The 18,659-nt window shown below is 44.4% G+C and overlaps 1 protein-coding gene across 11 annotated transcripts in view; it reads left to right on the forward strand.

Annotated features, from left to right (window-relative positions):
- ATG13 (autophagy related 13) overlaps window positions 1-16,170 on the forward strand; it is a 105,196-nt gene extending 89,026 nt beyond the window's left edge. For 3 of the 11 annotated variants that reach the window (XM_036891632.2, XM_036891634.2, XM_036891633.2), the window contains 8 exons: window positions 7,036-7,134; window positions 7,862-7,972; window positions 8,382-8,518; window positions 10,498-10,612; window positions 11,178-11,255; window positions 11,467-11,583; window positions 12,114-12,242; window positions 14,067-16,170. In XM_036891632.2, coding sequence (XP_036747527.2) covers window positions 7,036-7,134; window positions 7,862-7,972; window positions 8,382-8,518; window positions 10,498-10,612; window positions 11,178-11,255; window positions 11,467-11,583; window positions 12,114-12,242; window positions 14,067-14,144 — 864 coding nt within the window. In that variant the 3' untranslated portion in view covers window positions 14,145-16,170. The other 8 variants (XM_057507629.1, XM_057507628.1, XM_057507634.1 and 5 more) reach the window with 8 other exon arrangements.
- Window positions 16,171-18,659: the final 2,489 nt, after the last annotated feature.

Here is an 18,659-nt window from a genome sequence, read left to right on the forward strand (position 1 = left end):
TTTATCGAATATTAGTTGACCATGTATGTTTGGGTTAATGTTTGGAGTCTCTATCCTGTTCCATTGGTCTGTGGCTCTGTTCTTGTGCCAGTACCAAATTGTCTTGATTACTGTGGCTTTGTAGTAGAGCTTGAAGTTGGGGAGCAAGATACCCCCAATTTATTCTTCCTTCTCAGGATTGCTTTCGCTGTTCGGGGTCTTTGGTGTTTCCATATGAATTTTTGAACTATTTGTTCCAGTTTATTGAAGAATGCTTTTGGTAATTTGATAGGGATTGCATCAAATTTGTATATTGTTTTGGGCAAGATTTCTTCCTAGCCAAGAGCATGGGATGAGTTTCCATTTGTTAGTGACCTCTTTAATTTCTCTTAAGAGTGTCCTATAGTTTCAGGATATAGGTCTTTCACTTCCTTGGTTAGGTTTATTCCTAGGTATTTTATTCTTTTTGATGCTATTGTGAATGGAATTGTTTTCCTGATTTCTCTTTCTATTAGTTCATTGTTAGTGTATAGGAAAGCCACAGATTTCTGTGTGTTAATTTTGTATCCTGCAACTTTGCTGAATTCTGATATCAGTTCTAGTAATTTTGAGTGGCGTCTTTAGGGTTTTTAATGTACAATATCATGTCATCTGTAAATAGTGACAATTTAACTTCTTCTTTACCAATCTGGATTCCTTGTATTTCTTTGTTTTGTCTGATTGCCATGGCTAGGACCTCCAGTACTATGTTGAATAACAGTGGGGAGAGTGGGCATCGCTGTCTTGTTCCCGATCTCAGAGGAAAAGCTTTCAGCTTCTCACTGTTCAGTATGATATTGGCTGTGGGTTTATGATATATGGCCTTTATTATGTTGAGGTACTTGCCCTGTATGCCCATTTTGTTGAGAGTTTTTATCATGAATGGATGTTGAATTTTGTCGAATGCTTTTTCAGCATCTATGGAGATGATCATGTGATTTTTGTCTTTCTTTTTCTTAATGTGGTGGATGATGTTGATGGATTTTCGAATGTTGTACCATCCTTGCATCCCTGGGATGAATCCCACTTGGTCATGGTGTATGATCCTTTTGATGTATTTTTGAATTCGGTTTGCTAATATTTTGTAAAGTATTTTTGCATCTACCTTCATCAGGGATATAGGTCTGTAGTTTTCTTTTTTGGTGGGGTCTTTGCTTGGTTTTGGTATTAGGGTGATGTTGGCTTCATAGAATGAGTTTGGGAGTATTCCCTCCTCTTCTATTTTTTGGAAACTTTAAGGAGAATGGGTATTATGTCTTCTCTGTATGTCTGATAAAATTCCGCGGTAAATCCATCTGGCCCGGGGGTTTTGTTCTTGGGTATTTTTTTGATTACCGCTTCAATTTCATTGCTGGTAATTGGTCTGTTTAGATGTTCTGTTTCTTTCTGGATCAGTCTTGGAAGGTTGTATTTTTCTAGAAAGTTGTCCATTTCTCCTAGGTTTTCCAGCTTGTTAGCATATAGGTTTTCATAGTATTCTCTAATAATTCTTTGTATTTCTGTGGGGTCCGTTGTGATTTTTCCTTTCTCGTTTCTGATTCTGTTGATGTGTGTTGATTTCTCTTTTTCTCTTAATAAGTCTGGCTAGAGGCTTATCTATTTTGTTTATTCTCTCCAAGAACCAGCTTTTGGTTTCATTGATTTTTTCTATTGTTTTATTCTTCTCAATTTTATTTATTTCTTCTCTGATCTTTATTATGTCCCTTCTTCTACTGACCTTAGGCCTCATTTGTTCTTCTTTTTCCAGTTTCGATAATTGTGACTTTAGACTATTCATTTGGGATTGTTCTTCCTTCTTTAAATATGCCTGGATTGTTATATACTTTCCTCTTAAGACTGCTTTTGCTGCGTCCAACAGTAGTTGGGGCTTTGTGTTGTTATTGTCATTTGTTTCCATATATTGCTGGATCTCCATTTTAATTTGGTTGTTGATCCATTGATTATTTAAGAGCATGTTGTTAAGCCTCCATGTGTTTGTGAGCCTTTTTGCTTTCTTTGTACAATTTATTTCTAGTTTTATACCTTTGTGGTCTGAAAAGTTGGTTGGTAGGATTTCAAACTTTTGGAATTTACTGAGGCTCTTTTTGTGGCCTAGTATGTGGTCTATTCTGGAGAATGTTCCATGTGCACTTGAGAAGAATGTGTATCCTGTTGCTTTTGGATGTAGAGTTTTATAGATGTCTATTAGGTCCATCTGTTCTAGTGTGTTGTTTAGTGCCTCTGTGTCCTTACTTATTTTCTGTCTGGTGGATCTGTCCTTTGGAGTGAGTGGTGTGTTGAAGTGTCCCAAAATGAATGCATGGCATTCTATTTCCTCCTTTAATTCTGTTAGTATTTGTTTCACATATGTTGGTGCTCCTGTATTGGGTGCATATATATTTATAATGGTTATATCCTCTTGTTGGACTGAGCCCTTTATCATTATGTAATGTCCTTCTTTATCTCTTGTGACTTTCTTTGTTTTGAAGTCTATTTTGTCTGATACTAGTACTGCAACACCTGCTTTTTTCTTGCTGTTGTTTGCATGAAATATCTTTTTCCATCCCTCGATTTTTAACCTGTGCATGTCTTTGGGTTTGAGGTGAGTCTCTTGTAAGCAGCATATAGATGGGTCTTGCTTTTTTATCCATTTGATTACTCTGTGTCTTTTGATTGGTGCATTCAGTCCAGTTTCATTTAGGGTGATTATTGAAGGATATGTACTTATTGCCATTGCAGGCTTTAAGTTTGTGGTTACCAAAGGTTCAAGGTTAGCTTCTTTACTATCTTACTGTCTAATTTAACTTGGTATTGAGCTATTATAAACACTGTCTGATGATTCTTTATTTCTCTCCCTTCTTATTCCTCCTCCTCCATTCTTCATATGTTGGGTGTTTTGTTCTGTGCTCTTTTTAGGAGTGTTCCCATCTAGAGCAGTCCCTCTAAGATACCCTGTAGAGGTGTTTTGTGGGAAGCAAATTCCCTCAACTTTTGTTTGTCTGGGAATTGTTTAATCCCTCCTTTAAATTTAAATGATAATCATGCTGGATACAGTATTCTTGGTTCAAGGCCCTCTGTTTCATTGCATTAAATATATCATGCCATTCTCTTCTGGCCTGTAAGGTTTCTGTTGAGAAGTCTGATGATAGCCTGATGGGTTTTCCTTTGTAGGTGACCTTTTTTTTCTCTCTGGCTGCCTTTAGTACTCTGTCCTTTTCTTTGATCTTTGCCATTTTAATTATTATGTGTCTTGGTGTTGCCCTCCTTGGGTCCCTTGTCATGGGAGTTCTCTGTGTTTCTGTGGTCTGAGAGGCCATTTCATTTCCAAGTTTGGGGAAGTTTTCAGCAATTATTTCTTCAAAGACACTTTCTATCCCCTTTCTCTCTTCTACTTCTTCTGGTACTCCTATGATGTGAATATTGTTCCTTTTGGATTGGTCACACAGTTCTCTTAATTTCTTTCATTCCTGGAGATCCTTTTATCTCTCTCTGCATCAGCTTCTCTGCATTACTGTTCTCTGATTTCTAGTCCATTAATGGTCTCTTGCATCTCATCCATTCTGCTTTGAAGTCCTTCCAGAGATTGTTTTATTTCTGTATTCTCCCTCCTTAGTTCTTGCATATTTCTCTGCAAGTCCATCAGCATGGTTATGACCTTTGTTTTGAATTCTTTTTCAGGAAGATTGGTTAAATATACCTCTCCAGATTCCTTCTCAGGAGAGGATGGGGAAGGTGTCTGGGTTAGCCTGGTCTGGATCAAATTTTTTTGCCTTTTCATGTTGATATATTCAGTGTTGAGCTATTGACTCATCTGTCAGCTGGGAAGCCAAGACCTTTTCCACTTGCTCCTGATCTTTCTTTACTGGGACAACAGCGACCCCTAGCGGCTTGTGTAGGGCAATTGTGCGTAGACTGGGTCTGTTTCTTGCCCAGCGCTATGGAGGAAGCTCCCTTGCTGTGGGCATGGCCAGCCTGAGGCTGCTGCTCTGCTATGGCTGGACACCGGAGTGGGAACATACGGGGGAGGGGGGCCATTTATCGCCGTGAGGGGTCTCAGAGCTGCTGCCCAGGGGGTTAGGGTGCCCGATGTTCCCCAGGATTCCCAGCTGCTGGGCTAAGTGTCCCGGGATGCTTCCATCCAGCTGTGGGGTCCCTGTCCCTTTAAGACTTTCAGAAAGCACTGGCTTTTCTTTGTCCCAGGGGCGCCAACTGCAGGGACCCGCTCACAGGTCCTACTGTCCTGTTTCCCTAGTATCCAGCACCCCACACCTGGGTGCAGATGGCTAGGGCTGGCTATTTAGCAGTCCTGGGCTCTCTCTCCCTCCCTGCTCTGACTCCTCTCCTCCCGCCGGGAGCTGGGGTGAGGGGCGCTCGGGTCCTGCCAGGCCAGGGCTTGTATATTACCCCCTTAGCCAGGTGCTGGGTTCTCACCGGTGTGGATGTGGTCTGGCTGTTGTCCTGTATCTTCTGGTCTCTCTTTTAGGGATAGTTGTATTTGTTGTATTTTCAAAAATATATATGTTTTTGGGAGGAGATTCCCACTGTCCTACTCACGCTGCCATCTTGGCTCCACTCTCCTGTAACCATTCTTAACCCACAAGATTATATGTCACCTTTACCTCTTGGGAGCATCTTAAAATTCCCTAGAAAATCAGTCACAGAATTCCAGTTGCTTTCTGATACCAGAGAGGTACTCTAACCTACACTTGTTGATTTGGTTGCTACTTCTCTTTTAAAGTTGTGAATAAGGTTCCTAATAATGAGAAAGCACAAAAGAAGCAAATAATTTTTCAGCAAAAAATGATAGTAAGAAACTAGCAGTATGGTTTTTCTTAATAGTTGACAGAGATTTCTGCCTATCTGCATTCCCTATCTGAACATTTTTAACCATTATCTGTTCTGCTTGAGTCCATCGTCAGTGTCAAACTCAATTTACATAAAACACAGGTTCCAAACAGTGTTCTCATCTTCTCAAGAGGAAGTACCTGTGTGGCCTTGTTGTGTCTATATACCTATAGTGTCTATGGTACAGAGGCGGCTTCAAGTAAGGAGTCATTTTTGCCAGCTGACTGAATTTTAGGACACATTTCTTCCCTGCCACCCTAAGACATTCATCTTCTACCTCATTGTCTGCAGACCCTGGCTCTACCTGCCTGTCATCTCTATAATTCTACTCCTCTTTGACTTTTACATTAGACAGTTTCTTCCAGACCTAACTCAGTTCTACTTTCCTTTAAATCTGCTTTCCCTAGATTATCTCTTTTCAGTATCTATTTTGGGGAACCAACAAATCAATTAGCTATCTATAAATGTTAATTTAATTTTCTGTGTTTTTTTCATTAAGAAAGAATTTAAATTTATTCCATCCTGGGTTGTCAAGTGATACTGGATCAAAATCATGATTCTAATAAAAGGCAGAAGACAGGCACAAAAGCTAACTTAATGTGTATGAAAGACAAACATTACAAAATGCATGCATTACTACTATTTCTATTCTCTCAGTTGAGAGTTAAAAAGGTTCTTGTTGTAAAGTTACCTAGATAGTTTGGTTTGTGGGTGGTGTGGTAACAGATATTTCTCTCTCCCTATTAATATATGTAGACATGATAAACATAACATATGTATGTTAGCATTGCTCAGGGAGAGGGAATAGCTTCTGGTATGCTTACTAACATAAATACTGGCCAAAAAAGAGGGAAAAGCCCACTTTCTTACTATGAACATTAGTGGAAGTAGATTATTTTTTAGATAATCAAAATGTGAATATGTCAAGCTTAATGTTCATTGCTTTTTTATTTTGTTTTATAAGTGGTAAATTCATAAACAGTAAGGCTGGGAATTAGGAGATATGAGAGATGGTGAACAGGGCCTTAACAAATCATGTGTCTTTTTTTCTGATACAATGGAAATTTGCCCTGATCCCAAAAGTAAAGGGAAGCTATAAGTAGTTTCTGCACCTAATGTGTGCACAGAATTCTGTTGACCTGTATAAGGAGCACCTGTCATTTCATGTATAGTTGACTATTGTGTCTTGTCACAGTTTAAAAGTAGATCACGCCAAGATCTTATCAATACTGAGCACCCCATGGGTGAGTCCTGTCACTACTTGTGTGAGTACCTCTAATCAAGGCTGGTGCAGTTTGGTACAGAAATAGTCACTTTGAACCTTGATGGTAGAACAAAAAGGGAAAGTCCAGCAGGTCTCCTCATTCCTGTAAATATTGAAAGAGTTTCTTCCTTGATTTAACCTAGGGAGTTGCATAATTGTTCAACTTGCATTTCAGCTTTTGCTAGAGTCCAGTAAATACATGTTACTGTGATGTTTGTTTTGTTAACAAAATTAGGATCATTGTATCATTTGGGCACAAAGTTGAGTCAAGAAATTGTTGTGACTGTGAATCTGCAAGTGTGACTTAAGGTCCTAATTCTAAGCATCAATTAGCTCATTGGTGAGACTTAAAGATGGAACAAGAACCAAAATAATCATTATGCCCATAATTATGCCATAATTATCTTAGAGTGACACACACACACACACACACACACACACACACACACACACACAAACACACACACACACACACACACACACACACACCCTTCCTCCTCCCTGGGATGATGTGGTGACTTGTGCAGCTGGGTACCTGAGCATTTTAAAGTTCCAGATGTCAACTGTTTAAACCTGTCCTTGCAGCTCTGCGGTCCTCCCAGCCTCTTTTGACTAAAGACAGACTAGTGCCTGGTTTACGTTTCTGTTTTGCTAAGTCATGCCAGCTTGACTCAGCTTTGTTTTCCACCTGCTCATCAAGGAGAGAGGTGTGCAGTGGAGCACCCTGGGATAGACATCTCTTCAGAGCCTTCCAAGCTGTCCTTTTGGGAAGGCAGTCACGCAGCTTTCTCCTTGCTTCACTCCTGACTTCCACTGTGTGCATTTCCGCCTCTATTGCTGCTACCCCTACTGGAGTTTTTTTCACTTCTTTCTTAAGTCCCTTTACTTTTTTCTTCTCTTGTTTCTTTTGTCTCTGTATCTGTGCACAGTGTGTATTTACTGTCACAAAGGCACATTTTCAGACCCCTACTCCTGTGGTGACAGACACCCTGAGGGTCCCCATGGCAGGACTGGCCTTTTCCCATCAAGTGAGTCCATACTGGGAAGAAGGGGATATAATCATATGGCATCTTTTTATTTTAAAATTGTATATAAAGTACAAGAGGTATATGGGTTATTTTAAGGCATGGTAATTGATTTTTAACAGGACATAGCCTTAGCACAGCAGCCCAAAATAGAATTTTTCATTTGCCCGTCCTCCTACCATTAATCTGAAAAATACATGGAGTTATTTATATCTTATTTTCAAATAAACAATCCAAGAGTGGTACTTTTTCTTTTTCAGTATAAAAAGGTACCCTCCCATACCCAGTGGTGATGGAGGGTGTGATTAGAGAAGATGCATTGTGTTTCAAAGGGACCTCAAGGATGAAGGAGAAAATAGGATGACCTGGGAAAAACTGATGACTTTGGCTCCCAGTACTGCCTAGGCTTGTGCTCTACAGATCTGCTGGACTGAAAACCAAAGTAGTTAGCTGAGCCCCTGGGAGAAGAGGGAGCAAAGAACTCATTTGAGGCCTTTTGGAAGGCTGCAGAGCTGGGAATCTCAATCCCACTGCAAAGAAGTCTCTATTTTCTTATCCAAAAAATTAGAATCTGGTCTGTCTGTGACTCTTACATCAGACCCCCGCCCATGAAGATTGGGCTGGGATCCTTTCCTTACCTCTCTGCTGATCTTGAGCATTAGTCTTTTCTAGAATTGTCCATTTTTCCCTCCTCTGTTCTTCTGTCCCTCTTTGTTTTTCTCTTGCTTAGCTCTCAAGCTCTCGTCTTTCCTATCAGCTTGCTGCCCTGGGAGTTGGATCAGCTGACCTGGCTTATCCAGTAGCGTTTGCTGCTGGCTTAAATGCTACACACCCTTACCAGGTATCTTTAAAGATGGGGAAGACCCTGGGGTTCCTCTGCTGCCTCCCCTGCTCTGAGGCAGTCTAGGGGCCTCTTGAGACATCTGTGGCATTCTAAGTGTCTGAAGCAAAACTCTTCTGTAACTCTGGAGGACTAAGAAGACTGCAAGGAAAGGGCCTCTTACACTTCAGAAAGGAAAGGAGAACTTCCCAAGAGTTTTCTCCCTTTCTGTCCTTTCCTCTCTGTAGTCATTACCCTGCATGTCCCCCATTAACTGAGTCCCAGAGGATAAAGAGTCAAGGTTCCCCGACCACTTGGTGGCAGCATTGGTGACGAAAAAGCTCTCAAGTAGATACCAGCATGCTAAGCTGTGAGCTTCCCCTCCTGCCTGACACTGCCATGACTCTATATTTTTCCATTTCCCCCAAAGCTAATGGTTCCTGGGAAGGAAGGTGGGGTGCCCCTTGCTCCCAACCAGCCTACCCATGGTGCCCAGGCTGACCAGGAGAGATTGGCAACCTACATCCTTTCTGACGGGGCCCATTGTGCTGCCACACCTTCCAGCAGGTGAGTTCCTGTCTTGGCTCTGCTGCTGCTCAGGTCACTTGTGCTTATTTGGTATTAGTAAGAGTAGCTTCCAGCATTGGCTGCGGCTTGTCATTTGTGCCCAAAATGCAGAATTTGTAAAGTTCCTGGTAAGAATCTTACAGGCAGCTGGTATGTAAGGAAGCTGACCCCTGGCTTCTGACTAACAGCAAACAGCAGGAGCTTCGCTCCTATCACCCTCATCCCATGAGGGTTTTTTTTCAGATGTTTGTAGTTGGTCCTCAGTGTTTTCTGAGGGCCAGAACAGGGTATTTACCATAATCCTGAAGTCAGGCCACAGTGTATCTGTAGTGGTAGTTAATGATTGATTTTCTTTTTCTGCTATGTTAGCACTTCGTGGAGATTCTTCAAAACAACTATTTTTCCTCATTAAAAAATTTAATAATCTTTGTCTATTCTGATTACAGAAGTGATACATTCTATAAATTTCAAATTATAAAGACATTGACTAGGTGAAAAAGAAAGTCTTCATAATCCCATCCTGCAAAAGTCACTACTGTTACTTCCTTTTAAAAAACGAGAGGTTCTCAGAAGAGTCATTAAGTAATTTACCTAAGAGCATTTAGTTCACACCATGGCCGGGCACAAGCCTCCGTGCTCAGCCTGCAAAGAAAGCTGTGGTCACTCTTTCCTTTACACTTGGGTTCTCCCATGGGAAGCTGAGCTGTCTTGACCTGACCTGCCCTCCCTTGACTGGAAGGCCCCAGAGATAATGACGTTGATTCCCCTACCACATCCTAAATGAACTTTCAGGTAATAGAAATTCTTAGGAGTTTTTGTTTCATTCCCACAGTGGAGTGGTGGAAGGGGAATTGTTTGCAAAGGTCTTTTTTTGCCATCTGTCAGGAAAAATTATTTTCATTCTCAGCTTCCCATCCTCTTATCCCTCCCCTGTTAGATAATCAAAGGAAAGTCCTGTTAGTCATTTTATACCATAATTCTCTGAGTCTTGACTCCTGGGGCATGTCCAGGAGTAGCCAACAGAGGACACTGTGTAGGGGCTTCTTAAATACAGGTCTTCAGAGCTCAGGTCTTTCTCTGTGCTGAGTCTCCCTGCTGGCTGGAGTACAGAGCACTTGGCCCACACAGTCCTCCTCCCCAACTTGAGCCCCTGCTTTTGGCCAGAGGACCTTTCTTGTCCTTGCTGCTTGCAGGGCTGTGACTACTGGTCTGGCAGCCACAGTAAGCACAACTTGTTTCTGCTGCTGGGAGCCCCGCTATCATCCAGGGCTTGGCATCACTCCGGAGGGCTGGACAGGTAGGGAGTGGGAGCAGCCAAATGGAATGTGTCATTGAGAGACCTTGCTGAACAGGAGGATGACTGGGGGTAGGAAGGGGGAGGAAACATGATGGGAAGCAGAGAGGACCTCAAGCCAGGCGATTGGCCATGGTAGGAAAAGCTCTGGCTATCTAAAGAGTTGAATTGGGCTTCTAACATGGAATAATGGCAATGTCCCTTGTGAGGTTAGGCTTAACAGTGTTCTGTAAACTGTATAGTCTTATGGTGTTTGTATGTAACAACAACAAAAAAGATGAAGAAAAGCTAAAATCTTGAGCCTGGCTATGTAATAGATTAATGTGAAAATTGCAGTTTCTGAGAGCTGCTTGCTTGCTTATGTGTATGATCACTATATGCATGGTAACTGATACTTATCATTGGTATTCCAGATTGAATTATATATAAGCTTTACACAGTTGTAACACTAAGTTTTGTTTACATATACATAACTTTTAGTTGTTCCAGGAAATGCAGTCCTCTGCTGTCAACTCAAAGGGTGGGTAATAGTGGCAGAGCCACACCAAATATTGCCAATTCCCACATTGGGGGACCAGGGCAACTCCTGCCCTAGGCTGCAGCCCTGCAGGACAGTGGATATGGGGAATCAAGAAGACTCTGCTGTGGTTTCAGAATGAATATCAACATTACCTTTCTTCTCCAGTGAGGATACTGAAACTGTATCAAACAGCAGTGAGGGACGGGCTTCCCCCCACGATGTCTTGGAGACCATCTTTGTCCGAAAAGTGGGAGCTTTTGTCAACAAACCCATCAGCCAGGTGATTTCCTGCTGTTGCCATCTGTGAAAATGTCTGAGCCTGTAGAAGGAGGCCTTCCAGTTAGGGCTGTTCACCTGGGATCTGTAGAACCACAGAAACTGCATGCAAAGTGTGTGTGTGTGAATTTTTTGTGAAGAAGGTTAGTAACCTTTGACACCCCTCCAGAAAAAGTGAACTATTGTTCTATGATTATTTAAGCTTCCCATAGGAGAGGAAGATTAGTTGGTCACCATGTAGTACAGACACATTTCACTGAAGTATCATTCCCTCAACCTAACTTGAAATAGGAAGTTCATCCTCAGATTGCCATTGAAGGACAGTTGTTACTGAATTACTATGGGTGCAGCTGCCAAAGTTGAACTCCAAGGGTCCTGAGGAGCCCTAACCTGTTTATGCTGTGGGTGTGTGATGGGAGGGCAGGACATGGGGGGGCGTCTCCAACAAGACAGGAATCTGAGGGTTGGTGTGGTCAGCCTGGGTGTGTAAACTTGCTGGACCTCTAGGCTCTGGGGAAGCATGTAAGCTGAGCGAGGTGTGGCACTAATACACTCCTGTGTCTCCTCAGGTGACTCTGACCAGTTTGGACATACCCTTTGCCATGTTTGCTCCCAAGAATTTAGAGCTGGAGGATGCCGATCCCATGGTGAGTCCACCATTGACTAAAGTTTCTGGAGAAGGAGGTGCCATAATCATCATCCTTCTGGGAGAGACACTGCTCCTTATGGACCATTAGCACACTGCGTAGTTTTGGATTTACAGCCAGCATTGGGTCCCTTAGAGAGTCCTTGAAGGTTAACAGTAACTTGTGCCCAGTGCACCGAAGCAGCCCTTACCTCTGCCTTATTCTGAAACAGGTGAATCCTCCAGATTCCCCAGAGACTGAATCTCCTCTCCAGGGCAGCCTGCTCTCTGATGGTTCCAGCGGTGGCGGCAGTGGCAATGCCCATGACGATTTTGTTATGATCGACTTCGTAAGTTGCCATCACTTCGCTACCCCAGGGGAAATAAACCTAGAAGCAGCCCTTGCACTTGACCGGGACTTCCTGTACAGGGTATAGACGAGGGATGGGACAGGTGGGCATTTTATGTGGGGAACCTGCCCTTATACCCTGCTTGGGGAGACATTTGGAGGCCGGTGAACAATAAGGCATTTTGTGCCATGTCTTTGGTTGAACTCATCATGAAGTTCCACTTTATTTGGGGGTTTTCCAGGGGTAGCCACATAGGTGCCATTCATGCCTGATTGGATAGCCCTTCGCTAAGGTAAGGAGTTTGAAGGAAGGAAACATCAACCTAGCCAGGAGAGAGGAATGTTCTCACCAGCATTAGAGTTCAACTGCCCAGAAAAGAAAGGTGTAAAGATCCCTTTCCTTAAGATAAGCCTGGAGGAACCTTTCCTTTGATAATTACTGGAAGGAAAGAGGGTTGTTCATAGGTCATCTCCCCTGATACTCCTCTGTGGTCCAAGGTAAGCTAAACTGAGTCTCTCTTGTTTTTGAAGAAACCAGCTTTTTCTAAAGATGACATTCTTCCAATGGACTTGGGGACCTTCTACCGTGAATTTCAGAACCCCCCTCAGCTGAGCAGCCTGTCCATAGATATCGGGGCACAGTCCATGGCTGAGGACTTGGTATGGAAACTCCATCCCCTACAACACCTCATCCTCCGGCCTCCTGTCCCCCATTGATGGTCATTCTTGGCCCATAGGCCTAGAAATATCTTCCTGTTACTCTCCCCTCACTCCCACACCTCCCATCTTCCCTGTAACAGGAAAGAAATACTTTTAGACCAGTATCTTTTGATCACCCTTGAGATTCACATTGTGTCTGGCAGTCATTATCTTGAATTTGCTCGCATTCACTTCCTTTTTTTCTCTGCACCATCTCAGCCTTACGCACCCCTGTTCAGTGCTGGATGTCTTCTTGCCAATACCATTAAGTCAGACTGCTTCAACAGCTCTAGCAGTCAGCTCTTTAGCTTACCTGGCAGATGCCAACAGGGCAGAAGAGACATAAGGTCCTGAGTTTCAGTGTTCTTGCCCTTCCCGCAGAGAGCTTCCTCCTTCAGCTAGAGGTTCTCACGTTTAGCCAGATGTCTCGATACTGAGTATAATTTCCACGTCTCCACTGAGGGTACTTCTTATTTCCTGCCTCCAAAGGATAGAGGAGCACCCTGCATTGCCACAAACCCAATATGTCAGCGTCCCTCTGCATAAGGCCCCCATGGCACAAAATGTCAGGGTCCCTCTGCCTGAAATAGAATATCACCTCATATATCGAAATTGGAGGAATGGCTCGGGGAATGGGAGTAACTACCTTTGATTTGCTTTGAACAGAAAAGCATGCCCAGTAATAATAACAATACAGTAATAATGTCATTATTGTTAACATTGAAGCTCTCTAGGGGCCAAGCATTTTTCTATGTACTTTACATGCAACAACCCTAAGAGGTAGGTTTTCTCATCTCAGTTTATAAATGAGAAAACCAGGACTGTGAACAATAACTTGCCTCTGGTCACACCAAGATGGCAAAACAAAGCTTTGATCCCAGGGAGTCTGGATTCTGATTGTAGGTTTTTAACCACTGACTTCCCAGCCTCTCATTTGAAATGTTCTTAGGAAGAACTGGAGTCTGAAGACTCTTAAAGTGATCCTGCAGCCAGCACTAGCTGGTTGCCCAGCCTCCCAAACCTGCCCTGCCTGTCAGGTGTGTCTGGGCCACTTCATAGGCTCTGTGGCAGGAGAGGGCCTTGTGCCTCTCAGGAGGTCTACAGTGATGGCTGAGCTGCTCAGGCGCAAATTCATCACTGCAGGCAGCCACGTGATATTAGGGTCTAATTTTTACTAATGGTTGATACTTGAGGGCAGTAGAGTGTAACTCCTCATGGGTCTGTTTCCTTCTCTTTTTTATTGTTCTCTCAACCCCATCTAACCAAGCCAGTCCTCTCTAGTATAGAGGCAGCTTCCTAGGCCTCACCATAGCCCTGCTGGGTCAGAATCTCTTGGGAATGTGGGTGGGACTACCTTGTTCAATGTGCCCTCGGGATACTGATGCCAGGGCAGGGTGAGAAGATAGCTTTTGTAAACTCTTCTTAATTTGTAGTGCTCTAAACCTACTGCTTTATTCTGTATCAGTCTAATCTATGCCAAAGATATTTCACAGTGAATTCCTGTGTTATCCTATTGTGTGTGGTCTTTTCCTTTCTCATTGAATGTGGTCTACTTGGATTCCCTATGCTGTTTGGTCAACCCCACTAGCTCCCTCAAAGCCCTGCTGGTCATAAGCCTGCTGCCCAATGCCTGCTCAGCTGCCCTCAGTTCTCCTGCTTTCCCAGCCCAGCACTGCTGGGCCAGGCTCTTTGCCATGTTCCCTCCTTCAGCCCAGGGTGACTGCGCTAGCTGCCTCTTCAGGACCCTACCTGAATAAGCAGCTTTTCTCTCCCCTCCTGGTACAGGACTCACTACCAGAGAAGCTGGCTGTGCACGAGAAGAATGTCCAAGAATTTGATGCCTTTGTAGAAACCCTGCAGTAAAAGTTGATGTCCTTGAGTACCAGCAGCATCCCCTTCTTGTGATCCCAGGAGACAGAGCCTCCCACTCATCAGCTGCTTCCATCCCTCATCCTCCTCCATGCCAGGTGGAAGAGAGGCTGATTTCCCCCATGGGATCCGTAAGTCCCTGCTCTTTCACCTGCTGCAGATTCCATGGCAGCACTCAAGCCCAGTAATAGCATTTGAGAGGACTCACCCTCTGGCCTTGGAAATGGGAAAACCCTTTATAACAAGAGGGCCTTCAGCAGGGCCATCTGCTCACACCATCTGGCAGCAACTACCCCACAAAGGCTGTCACCCCATTCCTTTTGGCTCCTCCTGCAGCTGGCCCTTGCAAGCTGGCCCTTCCAAGGTCCACCATTCTCCTAGCCCCACCCCTTATCAGAGCGCCTGGGCAGCCCTGGTGGCTGCCTTTGCTCAGCATCTCCTCTATGTGCAAACAGAATCCTGTGTCTCTAGGAGTGTATCACTGAGTCACAGCAAAGATTCTCTTCTCTCTCCTTCCTCCCTCTGTTGCTGCTCCTTGGTAATATAGAACACAGTAAATATTTATTACTTTCAGAGAAATCACATATTTTATAGAGAAAATATGTTTGAGGTTAGCTGTTTTCACTTGGAGATGGTAGAGAAGCTCTTCCTGAGGCAGGCCTCCACCTGTAGAGTTCCTTAGCTTCTGGGTTGCTGCTCTGAGGATCTTACTTCCCATATATATCAGGTGGGATCCAAGAATAAGGCTGGCTTAGGGCAACAGAACCTTCTAGAATCACACTGCATTTGAACTGACAATAGGCATTACCTTGGACACCAACATATTCATGGTGAGAGCCTTGAGTCTCTCACAGCTTCTGTAGAATTGACTGACTCCTTTCTGGCAGCCCAGGAAGTCTTGGATGCTAAAAGTGATGATTCCCCAGAGTTGTGCAACATATAGTACCCAGGGGGCATTGTATATGCCCCACTGAGGCCCTGGGGAAGACCAGACAGGCCTTTCCTTCTGGAATACTTGTTCCTGTTTCTTGGGGCTGGATTATGGGCTTTTTCCTCCTGCCTGTACCTGGCCACCACCTTCTTTTAATCCTAGGGTCTGTACCCTGCCCTAAGGTTTACTGTTGGATTGGTTCCTTGTTGAGAAACCAAAGCTGGGCATACAGTTAACTTAATTCTTCAGGTATTGTTGAGTAAGTCAAGTGCCTAGCCTCACCCACCTACCATCTGTCCCTCTCCCTAACAGGTAGTCCTGGCCAAGGAAATGTAGGCCTGCCCTACTCTTCCTGGGGCCCCTGGGGTATTCATTGGTAGCAGCTTCTCTGCCATGGAGCAGCTGGCCCTCAGTCTTTTTTTAGTAAATGCATGTTACGTTGTTCTCATCAAAAGGCTGCACTCTGAGGGCTGGAATGAGTTCTGATGCTGTCTCAGGTAGGCTGAGCCCTGCCCCTGTCCATGCATTCTGCTGCCACAAATGTTCCCAGCAGTGGTGTCCAACTGGCTCTATCTTTGGGCCAGAGCACAGTGATGGCCTGCTAATCCAATCCAGGTTTATTCCCAAGGCCCTAGCGCTGAAAAGGCCAAAAGCCCTATTAAGTTATTGATTGTTCTGTCCCTTTCTTTCCTACCCCAGTATCTCAGCCACTGTCCTCCTTCAAGGCCAAGTGTGGAAAGGCCTGTTAGCCATTGTTCTGTTTGCCTCCTAATTGTTGGCCTCTGCAGGCAGCAGCCTTTCTTCAGGACCCCATCAGTGAGAGACCAGGGAGGCTGAGCCCTGACTTTGAGCTGAGCCTGGTTGGAGCAGATAAACTGTTAAGGGCCGGCCCTTGCCCCTCCGCCCTGTACAATAAAAGGTATGGGCCCCAGACTGACTTCTACAGCACCCCCAGGACAGAGCTGGGACCAGTCATCTGTCTCCAGGTAGCAGGGTCCCTCCCCTTCTGCCTACCTACCTTGTTTGAAAATACTGAGCTATACTTTAATGTATTCATGAGATTTCCAATAAAATTTTTTCTGTACTGTACAGCCTCCTGTCCTGCAAGTTGTCTAAAATCCTAGCCCCATTCCCTCCCACTTCTGTGCAGGCCCTGGTCACTGACAAGCTCTGTGGAAGGGAAAACCTATGCCATGTGACATGCAGGAAGACTTGAGTCAGGCAGGCTTTTTAGAGTCTTGGGACTTGGCGTCTGCTCAGCTGTGCAACCTTGGGCTGGTCAGGAAACCTCTTAGAGCCTCAGTTTCCTTGGTAATGTTACTGTTTCAGTGGCTTGTAGTGAATTTTCAGAGATTAATGTGTATGAAGCAGACTTGCGTGTGAGGTGCACCCATAGTAAAATCAGAAAATGTAGGCCAGCAGCAGCAGCAGCTTTTTATTCCCCGCTGTGTTTCCAGAAGCTACACGAGTGGGGCTTTCCAAGCTGCTTAGGATCTGTTTGCTGATCTAGTGTAAGGGTTTGTGGCTGAGCAAACCAGACAAGGGAAAGGTGTAAAGTGAAGAAGCAGGAAGTCAAGGCCCCGCCCATGCAGATTTTAGCTGTCCTGATCTGGTAGACAGCCCCGAGCCAGGGCACTGGCATGGTCTCTGAGGAGCCCTGAAGATTAGAAAAGCCCTGCAGGGATTATTTCTGCCTGGTTTCCTGGGAGCTTGTGTAGCAGTCATCCAACCCCTGGATCAAATGGTGGAAAGGCTGTCCCTAGTGTCCTCACCTGAACAGAACACTAAAAAGCAAAGTGTTCAGTTGCCCCATGTCTGATGATATCCTACCCCTTTAAAGCATCTCCTTATACTCTGCCCCCAGAGACCTGCTATTGCCTAGGCAAGGGTAGACTAGCTTTTGAGTCACTTGGTAGAGGCCCTATCAGGAGCCCAAGCCAAGTAAACAGCTCTCCCCATCTCTTGCACCCCGCTCCTGTTGTTTCCCCAGGCCATTGCCCCCCATGTTCTGAAGAGTCACCCAGCTCAAAGCTGAGCAGAGACAGTGAGAGAAGCTGCCTTCTGCTACAGCTACCTAGAGGAGGGGCCACAGTAGTGTGATGGGACTAGCTTCCTGGAGCTCAGTGCCTGTTCACAACCACCATTTTCACACTGCCTGATCCTGCCACTTTGGGCTTGGCCTGGCTCCCCCAGCCCATGCAAGCAATGAGGAGACAAAAGAACAGACCACTATAGGGAATGTAAGCTGGTTCAACCATTGTGGAAAGCAATATGGAGGTTCCATAGAAATACCATTTGACCCTGGAATCCCACTCCTTGGAATATACCCAAAGAATACAACTTCTCAGATTGAAAAAGACATATGCACCCCTATGTTCATCGCAGCACTTTTTACAATAGCCAGGATATGGAAGCAACCTAAGTGTCCATCGCAAATGAATGGATAAAGAAGATGTGGTACATATACACAATGGAATACTATTCATCCATAAGACAGAAACAAATCCTACCATTTGCAACAACATGGATGGAGCTGGAGGACATTATGCTCAGTGAAATAAGCCAGGCGGAGAAAGACAAGTGCCAAATGATTTCCCTCATTTGTGGGATATAACAATGAAGCAAAAATGAAGGAACAAAATGGCAGCAGACTCAGAGACTCCAAGAATGAACTATGTGGGAGGGCAGATGGGGAGGGAGGGAGAAGGGGACTGAGGGGAATTATGTTTAGTACACATGGTGTGGGGGATCACGGGGAGAACAGTGTATCACAGAGAAGGGACAGTGGATCTCTGGCAACTTGCTACACTGATGGACAGTGACTGCATTGGGGTATGGGTGGGGACTTGGTAATATGGGTAAATGTAGTAACCACATTGTTTTTTCATGTGAAACCTTCATGAGTGTATAACAATCATACCTGAATTAAAAAAAAAAAACGAACAGGCCACCATAGACTCCTGATTGCAATTAGCAGGCAGGCAGCAAACAGCTGGAACTTGACGTTGACCACTATGTCATGAAATCCTGGCTTGCCCTCCCAGTGACAAACCATTTCTTTTTTAATTGTGGTAAAGACATAAATTTTACCGTCTTAACCTTTAAAGCAAAGCAAAACATGCTCAAACGAAAGCAAAACTGGATCTTTCATATCTTCCATGTGACTAGGTGGCAGGTGAAAATTGCTGAAGCTCTCAGGCCGAGGAGAGCAGAATGGTTGGGAGATGAGGGTTCTAATCCTGGCTGCTACTCTGACTTCATTCATCTGAGAATGCTGATCATTCTAGTTACCACTGGGCACTCACTCTGTGTTATGTACTGCATGCAGTGCATTTCTCCGTGGGTCAGAAACAAAGTCTGAGGTGGGGCAATATATAACTATTACCAGTTAGAGCTGGTGGTGAATGATGGAACTAGAATTCAACCCCTGGTCTGACTCTAAAGCCTATACTGTTGTCCTCCACAGTCCGCTGTTTTGGGGAGAGAAGAGGCCCTGGTCATAGGATACAGCACTTGGTGGCCAGTCGGAATGCTGTAGGTACAAAACATGGAGGGTGACTGTTCATACTCCAAAGCCT

Source organism: Manis pentadactyla, chromosome 9 (genome assembly GCF_030020395.1).
Source record: "Manis pentadactyla isolate mManPen7 chromosome 9, mManPen7.hap1, whole genome shotgun sequence".
In the NCBI taxonomy this organism is placed as follows: Eukaryota; Metazoa; Chordata; class Mammalia; order Pholidota; family Manidae; genus Manis; species Manis pentadactyla.